This window comes from Balaenoptera borealis (assembly GCF_965194805.1).
Source record: "Balaenoptera borealis genome assembly, chromosome: 4".
NCBI classification, from domain to species: Eukaryota; Metazoa; Chordata; class Mammalia; order Artiodactyla; family Balaenopteridae; genus Balaenoptera; species Balaenoptera borealis.
The window spans coordinates 64,601,293-64,615,883 of record NC_138861.1 but is presented as its reverse complement, the minus strand read 5'-3'; the positions used below and the strand labels follow the sequence as shown (position 1 = coordinate 64,615,883).

The 14,591-nt window shown below is 35.4% G+C and overlaps 1 protein-coding gene across 5 annotated transcripts in view; it reads right to left on the bottom strand.

The window, feature by feature from the left end:
* The window catches only part of CENPC (centromere protein C), a 90,019-nt gene that overhangs the window by 41,511 nt on the left and 33,917 nt on the right, over positions 1–14,591 (bottom strand). For 4 of the 5 annotated variants that reach the window (XM_082390129.1, XM_082390133.1, XM_082390131.1 and 1 more), the window contains exon 8: positions 11,484–12,094. In XM_082390129.1, coding sequence (XP_082246255.1) covers positions 11,484–12,094 — 611 coding nt within the window. The remainder of the gene's footprint in view (positions 1–11,483; positions 12,095–14,591) is intronic. The other variant, XM_082390132.1, reaches the window with a different exon arrangement.

The window sequence follows — 14,591 nt, the reverse complement described above, 5'->3', positions numbered from 1 at the left end:
CAGATCTGCTCACCAGTGAATTTACACCAGCTCCAGGACACCCTGGGCCTCATAGCCACCCATGTCAGGAACAGGTCCTGCCCACCAGCAGACAACATCAACCCCAGGAACCACCTCCCCAGGCCACAGCCCTGCACACCAGCAGGCCAACACTAGCTCCAAGACCACCAGCACCACATCCAGCCACCCCAGGACCTGGCTCCGCCCACCAGCAGCCAGCAGCCTCCACATTATGCAGGGCCAGAAAACCAACCAGATGGGGGCAAGCCTGCCTACCAGTGCACCCACAGTAATCAACCTGCCACAACTGAAGGGCCAACTCAGCCCACACAGGGCACCCCAAGAGCAAATAGCTTTGATGACCAGAGGGCAGGTCACTGCTGGGCACCCACTGGACATCTCATAAGGAAGGCCACTTCCCCAAGATTGGAACTGTAACCAACCTACTAAACACATAGAAATAAAAAGAGAATTAGGCAAAATGAGGTGACAGAGGAATATGTTCCAAACAAAGGAACAAGATAAAGCCCTAGAAGAACTAAATGAAATGGAGTTAACCCATTTACCCAATAAAAAGTTCAAGATAATGATCTTAATAAAGATGCTCAAAGAACTAGGGAGAATGGATGAACACAGTGAGAAATTAGAAGTTTCTGACAAAGACTTAGAAATTATAAAGAAGAACCAAACAGAGCTGAAGAAATACAATAACTAAAACTAAAAATACACTGGAAAGAATCAACAGCAGATAGATGCTACAGAGGTATGGATCAGTGAACTGTAAGACAGAGTAGTGGAAATCATTCAAGCTGAAGAGAAAAAAGAAAAAATAAAAAGAAATGAGAACAGTTTAAGAGATATGTGGGACAAAAACATCAAGCGTACTACCATTCACATTATAAAGGTCCCAGAAAAAGAGAGAGAAAAGGGGCGGAGAACATATTTGAAGACATAATAACTGAAAAGTTCCCTAATGAGGTAAAAGAAACAAACGGTCAGGTTCAGGAAGCACAGAGAGTCCCAAACAAGATCAACCCAAAGAGGACCACAGTAACACACAATGAAATTAAAATGGCATATGACCCAGCAATCCCACTCCTGGGCATATACCCAAACAATTATAGTTTAATTAGAAAAGATACATGAACCCCTATGTTCACAGCAGCACTATTTACAATAGCCAAGGCATGGAAACAACCTAAATGTTCACTGAAAGATGAATGGATAAAGATGTTATATTATATATGGAATAGAATATCAGTCATAAAAAAGAATGAAATAATGCCATCTGCAGCAACATGGATGGACCTAGAGATTATCATACTAAGTGAAGTCAGAAAGAGAAAGACAAATACCACATGATATCACTTCTACGTGAATCTAAAATACAACACAAATGAACTATCTATGAAACAGAAATAGACTCACAGACATAGCGAACAGACTTGTGGTTGCCAAGGGGGAGGGGGAGGGGAGTGGGGAGGGAAGGACTGGGAGCTTGGGATTAGCAGATGCAACCTATTATATATAGGATGGATAAACAAGGACCTACTGTATAGCACAGGGAACTATATTCAATATCCTGTGATAAACCATAATAGAAAAGAATATGAAAAGAATGTATATATGTATAACTGAGTCACTGTGCTGTACAGCAGAAAGTAACACAACATTGTAAATCAACTATACGTCAATAAATTTTTTTAAAAAATAAGTTAAAATGGCAAAAAAAAAAAAAGATTAAAAAGAGAATATTAAGAGCAGCAAGGGAAAAGCAACTAGTTACATACAAGGGCACTTCCATAAGGCTACTGGCTGACTTTTCAGCAGAAATTCTGCAGGCCAGAAGGGAGTAGCACAATATATTTAAAGTGACAAAAGGGAAAAAACCTACAAACAAGACTATCCGGCAAGGCTATCATTCAGATTTGAAAGAGAGATCGAAAGTTTTATAGACAAGCAAAATCTAAAAGAGTTCAGCACCATGAAACCAGGTTTATAAAAAGTGTTAAAGGGACTTTAAGTAGAAAAGGCCACAACTAGGAATATAAAAATCATGAAAGGAAAAATATCATTGGTAAAGGCAAATATACAGCAAAGGTAGTAGATCAACCACGTATAAACTTAGTAGAAAGGTTAAAGGACAAAAGTAGTAAGTCGTCTATATCCACAACGAGTAGTTAAGGGATAAATAAAACATGATGTATATACGATGTCAAAAAATTTTAAGCATGGTAAATAGGGGGTAAAATGCAGGGTTGTTAAAATGCGTTCAAACTTAAGAGATCAGCAACTTAAAATAATCATGTAATACATATAGATTGCTATATATAAACTCCATGCTAACCACAAGCCAAAAAGCCATAACAGACATATACACAAAAAGGAAAAAAGAATCCAAACATAACACTAAAGGTAGACATCAAATCACAAGGAAAGAGAGCAAAAGAAGGAACAAAAAATGACTACAAAACTATTAACAGAATGGCAATAAATAAATACCTATTAATAATTACTTTAAATGTAAATAGACTAAATGCTCCAATCAAAAGAAATAAGAGTGACTGAAAAATAAGACCCATATAGATGCTACCTACAAGAGACTCACTTCAGATCTAAAGACACACACAGACTGAAAGTGAGGGAATGGTATTCCATGCAAATCAAAAGGAAGCTGGGGTAGCAATACTTATTTCAGACAAAACAGACTTTAAAACAAAAACTCTAACAAGAAACAAAGAAGGACATTATATAACAATTAAGGGATCAATCCAAGGAGAAGATATAACAATTGTAAATATATATGCATCCAACATTGGAGCACTTAAATATATAAAGCAAATACTAACAGATATAAAGGGAGAAACTGACAGTAAAAATAATAGTAGGGAACTGTAAACCCCACTTACATCAATGGACAGATCATCCAGACAGAAAATCAACAAGAAAACACTGGCCTTAAATGACATATTAAATCAGATGGAATTAAAAGATATATACAGAACATTCCATCCAAATTTTGCATGCCCATGGAACATTCTGCAGGATGGATCACACAGTAGGCCACAAAACAAGTCTCAGTAAACATAAGAAGACTGCAATCATATTAAGCAACATTTCTGACCACAGTGCTATGAGACTAGAAAACAAGTATAAAAACACAAACATGTGGAGGGGATATGGAAGAAAAGAAATAGGGGAGGGAAATTAAGAGGTACAAAGTTCCAGCTGCAAATAAATGAGTCATAGGTATGAAACATATGGTGTTGGAATATAATCAATAACTATGTAACATCTTTGTATGGTGACAGATCTTAACTAGATGTGTCATGGCAATCAGCTTGAAATGTACAGAAATACTGAATCACTACGTTGTGTGACAAGAACACAGTGTTGTAGTCAATTATACTTCAAAAACAAATAACCTCATAGAAAAATAGATCAGATCTGTGGTTATCAGAGGTTGCGGGGGTGGAAGGAGAATTGTATGAAGGTAGTCAAAAGGTACAAACTTCCAATTATAACAGAAATAATTACTAGGAATGTAATGTACAACATGATAAATATAATTAATACTGCTGTACATTATGTATGATGGTTGTTAAGAGAGTAAATCCAAAGAGTTCTCATCACAAGGAAAATTTTTTTCTACTTCCTTAATTCTGTATCTGTATGAGATGATAGATGTTCACTAAACTTGTTGTGGTAATCATTTCATGATGTATGTAAGTGAAATCATTATACTGTATACTTTAAACTTATATAGTGTTGTATGTCAATGATATCTCAATAAAACTGGAAGAAAAAAACAAACAGAAAATAGTATATAAGGCCAACAGAGCAGGCAATATATATAACCACATAATTAAGTATTAAATTATACAGAATAAAAAGAAGAAAGGACAGCATAATAGGGGTTGAAATCTGGACATACAAGACTAGAGCTATCACTAAGAAGGTAAATTTGGGGAACTAATTCAGGCAGAGTTGATATCTAATGCAAAGAAAAAATGTTCTCAAGGTATGAATGTAACGGAAGAACAGAAGGAAAACTATTAAACTTGGGAAATATAGAGACAGTCATCAAAATTTATAGATGAACTGAGAAAAAGTAATCAATAAAAAGACACAGAAGGAAATCAAACAAAGAACATGCAGAACCAGAATATTATAGTATCAGAAGTTAGCTAGTGCTTAACTAGGCTAGAATGAAAACTACACCTTAGTCATCTTTATTACCTATAACATATAACATTATGTTTGGTACACAGGCTCTCAATAAATAGGCATAAAAATAATGAATTCAGGTTGAAGCCTATATTTCACTAGGCAGTGATACTGGCAAAACTGCTACCCAGCATGAGCTATTTTAGATATTATCTAAATTTTGATACTCAAAATGTGGTTCACAAACCAGCTACACCAGCATCACCTGGAATAGACTGTTTAGAAATACAGAATCTTGGGTCCCACCCCAGACCTACTAAATCAGTTTATTAATCAGTATTTTAACAAGACCCTCAGTGAATTCAAATGCACATGCAAATATGAAAAGCACTGTTCTAGGTCCTTTAGTCATTCTCCCAGTTAAATCTGATTGGGGAGTAGAGGGATAAAGGATAAAATGAGCCAAATTCTGTCATGAACCCTTACAGCAGTATCACTCTCTGATTCTACTTTAAGAATAAGTTACAGGATTTGGCAATACTTTAAATTTGGGATAAAATGCTGATAAGAGAGAACTGATTCATGCTTATAAGGTATATTCACCTTAATTATACTGAACCAGGCACAAAAATTTTAATTAAAAAAAGAAAATAATCTATTTTACCAATATTATGCTTAATAGTATCAACCAATACTTTTGAAGTGATGAGAATGGAAGACATTAGAAGAGTTACCACAAAGTAAACCTTGTCAGTAAATAAGATCTTTTAGGGAGTAGATATAGAAAATAATAAAGAGTCAATTTACAAAACACTAAAGCAAGAATGAGAACTTTCAACATGGTTGACAGTGATTAGTAGTTTAAGGAATTATTTGTACAAACAGCAAGAATCCTCACTGATGAGCATCATTTTCCAGCCCCTCTCCAATCTCATCTCTCTTCTCCAACTTCTTTTCTTCTATTTCTTCCCTTCTTGTTCTTCCCTTACGCTTCTCAAAAATATCTTCAGGAACTGCTCTAACAAATGAGAGGTGCTTATGATGTCAGAGATTATGGTCCATGTTCATGAATTGACTCAAACAAACACTAATGTGAATAATGATTTAAAGCAAAAGAATGTGAGGGGGAAAATGCTATCATCAAAGACTTATTCAGACAGTGATACAGGAAAAAAAAAAATCATACAAAGTAAAAAACAAACCAATTAAGAACATCATTTCAGAATCCAGTTCCAGATCAGGAAAGGTTAAAAACTGAATGACAACAAATTTAGAAAACTAATAAAAAGGAACATATACAGAAAATAAAGCTGATATATGAAACAGCTGGTAATGTGAAGAGAGGTGACTTAGAACTGAGGAGACATATGTCATAAGCAGGGAAACAACTAGAAAAGAGGTGACTACTGTAGAAAATGTTGCATATTTACATGTACAGGAATAGTATTCTGAAGGTGGGCATTTTAAAATAAACACTGTAAAAGTATTCATTCAAAACAGAGTAATACTTCTGTCACTGTTGATAATATATTCCAGTGACCCACAGAAATGCTAAGGCTAAGATATGGGGGCTTTTTAGGAATAGGACAGATATAGTCCCTGTTCTCATGGAGCTTTCAGTCCAGACTCTAGAGTACAAGACAAATTCAGCAAGTAATTATATGTCTGAAAATGAAGAATGCTATTAGAGCAAATATAGGAACATACTGGGTTGAGGGATAATTATCAAGGAAAGTGATATTTAAACTGAGTACAAAGCTTGGTAAGGAACCCAGAGTATATTTAGGAAAAATTGTCTAAGTAAAAGGAAGAGGGCTTCCCTGGTGGTGCAGTGGTTAAGAATCCACCTGCCAATGCAGGGGAAACGGGTTCGAGCCCTGGTCCAGGAAGATCCCACATGCCACAGAGCAACTAAGCCCGTGCGCCACAACTACTGAGCCTGCACTCTAGACCCCGCGAGCCACAACTACTGAAGCCTACGCACCTAGAGCCCGTGCTCCGCAACAAGAAGCCACAGCAGCGAGAAGCCCATGCACCGCAATGAAGAGTAGCCCCCGCTCGCCACAACTAGAGAAAGCGCATGCACAGCAACGAAGACCCAGTGCAGCCAAAAATAAATTAATTAATTAATTTAAAAAAAAAAAAGGAAGAGCATATTTAAAGGCCCACAGTTGTGAAAGTGGTCTGTTCATGGAACTGGAAAAATTTCATTATAAAGCAAGCCAGGAGATGAATCTGGAGAGGAAGAGAAAAGTGAGAGGGTATATATGCATAAACTGCTACAATACTCTAAGAAATAAATTACTCTAGCTTCACTAAGGGGAGTAGCAGGAGCAATGGAGAGAAATAACAGATTTGAAAGCTACTTAGGAAGAAGTCAAAAGACTTACTGACTTTATATGGTTTGCTAGGTAAAGAAAACAGGAGCTAAAGTTGAATCAGATTTCTTTCTTGAGCTAATAGATTTATTATGGCTCCATTTATGAAGATACTGAAAACGAGAGGAGGAAGAAGTTTGAAGGAATTTAGTTCCCAGCATGTTCAGCTTGAGAAGCCTGTGAGACAACAAAAGTAGAAGAGTTAATTTGCTCAATCCAGGTCATCAGTTTAGGCATTACGAGAGTATGTCAAGTGCTTGTGAACTAAAGGAAAATTATCTTCTGAGTAAAATATCTTTGGAATTAAATTATCTCAATATTTTTAGTCTTTGAAAACTGATGTGGTTGGCAGAATAACCGCCTCCTAAAGATGCACCCACCCTAATCACAAAATCTGTGAAAATATTATCTTACACGGCAAGAAACTTTAGAGATATGATTAAGGTTATAAACCTTAAAATAGTGAGATTATCCTGGATTATCCAGGTTGGCCCAATCTAACGACATGTGTCCCTAAAAGCTGTGGTAAGAGGGAGAGAGATGGGATGATGGAAGAGAGGCAAGAGAAATTTGAAACAATAAAAAGGCTGGCATTGCGGGTTTTGAGGATATAAAAGGAGAACCATGATTTAAGGAACACAGGCGATTTCAAGAAGGCAGAAAAAGCAAGGAAACAGATCCTCTCCTAGAACCACCAAAAAGGAACAAAAAACCTTGTCAACACCTGGATTTTGCCCCAGTAAAAACCATTTCAGACTCCTTACTCATAGAACGGTAAGATAATAAATGTGTGTTGTTTTAAGCCACTAAGTATGTAGTAAGTTGTTATGAGAGCAAAAGAAAAGTAATACAGAATACTATATTCACTAATGAACCTAGATAAGAAAATTTCAATATACATGGAAATTAGTGTACAATATATAGCAGGTACTCATTAAGTCTTTAACATTTATAATTTCAGAGAGTATCTTGCAAGTACACTTTCTTGATGTAACGTTTTTTCCTAAGAAATTACAGATAAATCAAAATTTTGTACCTTCAAATTTTGTGAAATTCATATTCTACTTATAGAACTAGTAAGAAAAATGCTTTCTTGTAATGTTAACTATCACCTTCAGTTTAGTCAGATTCTCCATGTTGTATTTCCTTAAAATGAACAACTGCTAACAAGAAACTGAAATAAGCAAAAAAATAAAGAATAATTCCAATAAAAAAGATGTGGTACACATCTGACATTTATAAGAGGAGCACAAAATAGGTCATTTTTCCTTCTATTCTAAGCAGAATTTTTCAAATATGCAAAGGCACATACAGGCAAAATTGAAGTCTGACAACTATTATTTCAGGTGATATAAAGTCTATGTTATAGACTATACAAAAAGAAAGCTAAAATAACTGAGTGGTAACTATATTACAGTGAAACTTTTTTTATTAAAAACTAGCTTAAATATTGTGCTTTAATATACTCTCTCTTCCCTTTATATCCACAGTAGAGTATAGTATATTTAGAACCTTCAGGCGCAAAACCATTTTTGGTCAAGAAAATTTCCCCATTAAATAACAGTTTTTCCATTTGAACATCAAAAACGTTTTCACTTATTTCAAAACTTCTTGACACAGCTGAGAAAATATGGGCTCTATGTTGGGACAGATCCTGGACCAATATTTAACTTCTTTTGAGTGTTATCTCCTACCATATAGGATTGTCGAGAAGGATTAAATTATATTATGCACACATAAAGTGCAATTACATTTGGTAAGTGTTTTCTATTCCATTAACTATTCTGGAGAAAATTCTTTCTGTAAGAAATACCTTTTCTCTCTATTACTTAAAAAGTGATATACTTCAACACCATTTATGATAAAAACTCTCCAGAAAGTGGGCATAGAGGGAACATTCCTCAACATAACAAAGGCCATATATGACAAACCCACAGCCAACACCATACTCAACAGTGAAAAGCTGAAAGCACTTCCTCTAAAATCAGGAGCAAGACAAGGATGCCAATTCTCACCACTTTTATTCAACATAGTTTTGGAAGTCATAGCCACAGCAATCAGGAAACAAAAAGAAATAAAAGGAATCCAAACTGGAAAGAAAGAAAGAAAACTGTCACTGTCTGCAGATGACATGATACTATATATAGAAAATCCTAAAGATGCTACCAGAAAACTACTAGAGTTCATCAATGAATTCAGTAAAGTTGCAGGATACAAAATTAAATCACAAACCTGTTGTATTTCTATACATTAACAACAAAAGATCAGAAAGAGAAATTAAGGAAACAATCCCATTTACCATTGCATCAAAAAGAATAAAATACCTAGCAATAAACCACCTAAGGAGACAGAAGACCTGTACTCCAAAAACTATAAGATGCTGACGAAAGAAATCGAAGATGACACAAACAGATGGAAAGATATACCATGTTCTTGGATTGGAAGAATCAGTATTGTCAAAATGACTATCCTACCCAAGGCAATCTACAGAGTCAATGCAATCCCTATCAAATTACCAATGGCATTTTTCACAGAACCAGAACAAAAAATTTTACAATTTGTATGGAAACACAGAAGACCCCGAATAGCCAAAGCAATCTTGAGAAAGAAAAACAGAGCTGGAGGAATCAGGCTCCTTGACTTCAGACTATACTACAAAGCTACAGTAATCAAAACAGTATGGCACTGGAACAAAAACAGACATACAGATAAATGGAACAAGACAAAAATCCCAGAAATAAACCCACGCACCTATGGTCAATTAATTTTACAAAGAAGGCAAGAATATACAATAGAGAAAAGACAATCTCTTCAATAAGTGGTGCTGGGAAAACTCGTCAGCCACAGATAGAGAATGTTCTAATTTCATTCTTTTAACACTATACACAAAAATAAACTCAAAAGAGATTACAGACCTAAATGTAAGACTGGATACTATGAAACTCCTAGAGGAAAACATAGGCAGGCACTCTTTGACATAAATCACAGCAATATCTTTTTGGATCCACCTCCTAATGAAAATAAAAACAAAAATAAACAAATAGGACCTAATTAAACTTAAAAGCTTTTGCACAGTAAAGGAAACCATAAACAAAACAAAAAGACAACCCACGGAATGGGAGAAAATATTTCCCCATTGGAAATATTTGGTTGGAAACGAAGCAACCAACAAGAGATTAATCTCCAAAATATACAAACACTTCATGAAGCTCAGTATCAAAAAAACAAACAACTTCAATCAAAAAATGGGCAGAAGATCTAAACAGACGTTTCTCCAAGGAAGACATACAGATGGCCAAGAGGCACATGAAAAGATGTTCAACACTGTTAATTATCAGAGAAATGCAAATCAAAACTACAATGAGGTATCACCTCACACCAGTGTGAATGGCCATCATCAAAAAGTCTACAAATAGCAAATGCTGGAGAGGGTGTGGAGGAAAAGGAACCCTCCTACCCTGTTGGTGGGAATGTAAATTGGTGCAGCCACTGTGGAGTACAGTATGGAAGTTCCTTAAAAAACTAAAGACAGCAATAATACTCCAATAAAGATGTTAAAAAAAAAAAAAAACTAAAGATAGTGTTACCATATGATCTGCAATCCCACTCTTGGGCATATATCCAGAGAAAACTGTAATTGGAAAAGATACATGCACCCCAATGTTCACTGCAGCACTATTTACTACAGCCAAGACATGGAGGCAACCTAAATGTCCATCCACAGATGAATGGATAAAGAAGGTATGATGTATAAATATGTGTGTGTGTGTGTGTGTATATATACACACACACACACACACATACATACACACATACACTATGGAATATTACTCAGCCATAAAAAAGAATGAAATAATGCCATTTGCAGCAACATGGATGGACCTAGAGATTATCATACTAAGCAAAGTAAGCCAGACAAAGACAAATATCATATAACATCCCTTATACGTGGATCTACAAAAAAAAAAAAAAAAAAAAGATACAAATGAACTTATTTTCAAAACAGAAATAGACTCACAGACATACAAAACAAACTTATGGTTATCAAAGGGGAAAGGTGGGGGGAAGGGTGGATAAATTAGGAGTTTGGAATTAACATATACACACTACTATATATGAAATAGATAACCAACAAGTACCTATTATATAGCACAGGGAACTATACTCAATATTTTGTAATATTTTGTAATAACCTATAAGGGAAAAGAACATGAAAAAGAATATATATGTGTGTGTGTGTGTGCATGTATAACTGATTCACTTTGCTGTACACCTGAAACACGACTATACTTCAATAAAAAAAAGTGATACAAAAAGCACAAATTGATCTTTTCTTCATGATAGTGTCACCATTAAAAATCTTAATCACTATACAGTGATGACATAAGGAGAATGGCCATATTTCAGGTTTGACGGGACAATCCCAGTTTATGCTTACTGTCCTGACCTCCTCTCCCATTCTCAAATGTCCCAGTTTGTATAATAAATAAATAATGAGTAAATAATGGAATAGAAGAGTATTAATTTTTATCTACAAGAACTAGCCCCACTAGCTTAATTTTTTCCCAATTTATATTTTAATAAGCCTCAAGAATATATGATGCTGTCTTATTTGTGTTCTGGTAACTACCTGGTTTACTAAGCCTTTACCTTTTACTTTTCCCTTTATATATGCTGCCATTTTAGAAGCTACACAAAAGTCAAGTGACCTGGAGTTGACCTGGAGTTGAATTATATGTAAAATAAAGAGATTCTAGAAAAGAGTTTGTAGGCTTTTGAGGCTCTGTATAGATTTAAGTTTACTTTGCCTACTTCCCAAAGCTAAATAGGAGTATCACAAAAACACAAAGTGGTAGAATAATATTCTACCACTTTACATTACATATAAATACTCACATTATAAGTATTTATACATATAAATTAAATATAAACACTCACCCAGAGGTAGCAACTGTTTTTTGGAAGTGTGAACACTTATCTCTTCACCCTCATCCATATTTCGGTCTGAATTTCTTTGTAACCTGTCTTGGGCAATATGTGATATATTTATATTTTTACCTTTAGATTGTTCCATGTCAACTTCTTCTTCAACTACACTGGCCTTAAATTTTGTTCCCCGTTTTTGTTTTATAGTCCTTTTGTTTCCAGATGACTTTTTTGCATTCTCAGAATACATTTCATATTTTGAAGATTTACAATTATTTTCCATTTCATCTGTCAAAGCACAACTCCTACCCAGTATTTTTTGTTCAGAGGACTGAGATTTCTCTACTGGGTGAGCTTTGCCAGGATGTTTGTCACTTTTCAAACTTGTAGATGATACACTGTCATGTTTTTCTCTGGACTTCTTCCTTTGAAGGAGTACAGTGTTCTCATTAGGAGATACTGTGCATTGTTTCAGAGGCCCAGTCTTTCTTGGTATAGTAATCCATGGTTGATTGGCGAAACTTTTATCTGATTCATCAATTATAAATTCATCTTCTAATAACTTCATATTATTTGCAGGAGATAAATGAGGTGGAGCAGTTGCTATATGCCTAACAACAGAACTAAAACAGAATGTTACAATAAATAACAGCTCAAAAAGTAAAACTTTTACCTTTGCTTTAAATAGCAGTTCACATGTCTCCTCAATTTTTCCTTCTCCATTAAAATCCTTCCTGGGACTTCCCCGGTGGTCCAGTGGTTAAGAATCCGCCTTTCAATGCAGGGGATGTGGGCTCGGTCCCTGGTTGGGAAACTAAGATCTCACATGCCATGGGGCAACTAAGCCTGCGTGCCACAACTACTGAGCCCATGTGTTGCAACTACTGAGCCCGCACGCCACAACTAGAGAGAAGCCCATGCACCACAATGAAGAGCCCACGTGCCACAACAAACGATCCCGTGTGCCGCAACTAAGACCCAACTCAGCCAAATATAAATAAGTAAATAAATATTTTTTTAAAAAACCCTTCCCTCCTTTTACATTTCTATAATATCTGAGCATACTCATTTATTACACTAATGGGATCATAGAAATTTAGAGCTGGAAGGAATCTCTACTGCATCAACTAATTTGATGTTCCCCCATTCATTACATACATTAAACAGATAAAACCCAGAGATGTATAAATACAGCCCAGATACATTGACTTACAGTACAAAAATGCATGCCATTATTATATATAATGTTATATTAAATTTTGTTTATATAGATGTCTCTTGGGGCCTGAATCTCTTAACATCCAAAACAAGATTATTTCTGAGATACCTTCTAGTCTAATAGTCTAAGAAAACGCTACAAAATTACAGACTAAATTATATTATGTAAAAATTCACTCCAAGTTGGATAATTCACACATTTTCATATGTGTTTTAATACTGTAATCAGAGTATAGAAATAAATGAAGTGTATCTAGAAAGGTAAGCACACTGGGATTACACAGCATCTCTTCCAATTAGTTGGAAAAGTTTTCTAAAGAAGGATGGAATTATTCAAAAGATGGTAATCTGATGGAGTCATTTTGCATTTCCCTCCTTTTTATGAAAACAGCCTTGAGCAAACCACATATTGGAGTGAATATGCAAAAATAAACACCTAGGGTAAACATCCAAATTCCAAAGCCAGCATATACACTCCTGTTTCTGCCTTTTTCACTTGAGTAAGGATGCTTAACTATTTTTATACACAGTAGAAGAAAAGGAAGAATGGAAGAACTGGATTATCATGTCTAGTTTTTTTCTCATTTTTTTTTTAAATTTATTTATTTATTTATTTATGGCTGTGTTGGGTCTTTGTTTCTGTTCTAGGGCTTTCTCCATTTGCAGCAAGCGGGGGCCACTCTTCATCGTGGTGTGCGGGTCTCTCACTATCGCGGCCTCTCCTGTTGTGGAGCACAGGCTTCAGACGCGCAGGCTCAGTAGTTGTGGCTCACGGGCCCAGTTGCTCCGCGGCATGTGGGATCTTCCCAGACCAGGGCTCGAACCCGTGTCCCCTGCACTGGCAGGCAGATTCCCAACCACTGCGTCACCAGGGAAGCCCTCATTTTTAAGATATAAAAAAAAGATTATAAAATGAAAATGCCTTCTCTACTTCTCTAATCTCAAACCCCTGATAAATCTTATAATGTAAAAAATATATACACATATATGCTAAGAAATATACTGTCTTCTAATAGGTAGAGTCTTACAAGTATATATAATTAGAAAACTCTAGAAAATCTAATAAAAAAGCAAAGTCAATATAAATAGACCACATAATATATAAATAGAAGACCATGTTTAAACAGAAATATTATTTTTCAGCACTTAAAGAAAAAGTCAATCTGATACAAATATGTTTAATTTGCTTTATTGTATGTTATCTGTAATATCTATTAATTCTATATATTAAAGAAGTAATGCTAAGTATTTAAAAATAAAGCCTTCCCAAACCAGCCAACAAGAACTCTCTAAATCTACTCCTCTATTCAAGAGACTTCCATAACTTCAAGGTTATTCAAACCAAAGGTATCCTTAGGAAACAACTTTGACACTTACTATAGATCAAATGTTTATATCCTTCAAAAATTCATTAATTGAAACCTAATCCCCAGTGTGATGGTATTTGAGGGTAGGGACTTTAGGAAGTGATTAGGTCATTAGGGTGGAATGGCTCATGAATGAATTAGTATCTTTATAAAAGAGACCCCAGAAAGTCCCCTCACTACCTTCTACCATTTGAGGTTATAGCAATAAGATAGACATACATGAACCAGGAAGCAAGCCTCACCAGACAGTGAATCTACCTGAGCCTTGATCTTGGACTTCCCAGCCTCCAGCACTGTGAAATGTAAGTTTCTGTTGTTTGTAAGCCACCCAGACTGTGATGGTCTGTTTAGCAGCCCAAATGGACTAAGACAACACTATTAAAATTGAGACTAGAGAAAGATGACTTCTGGCTAGGTGGAAAAAATCAAGACTCTGTGGCATTTGAGTTGGATCTTGAAGAATGGATATGATTTGGTCATGAGGAAATACAAGAAAGACAATCATAAGGAAGAGCATAAGCAAAGAAAAGGAGCA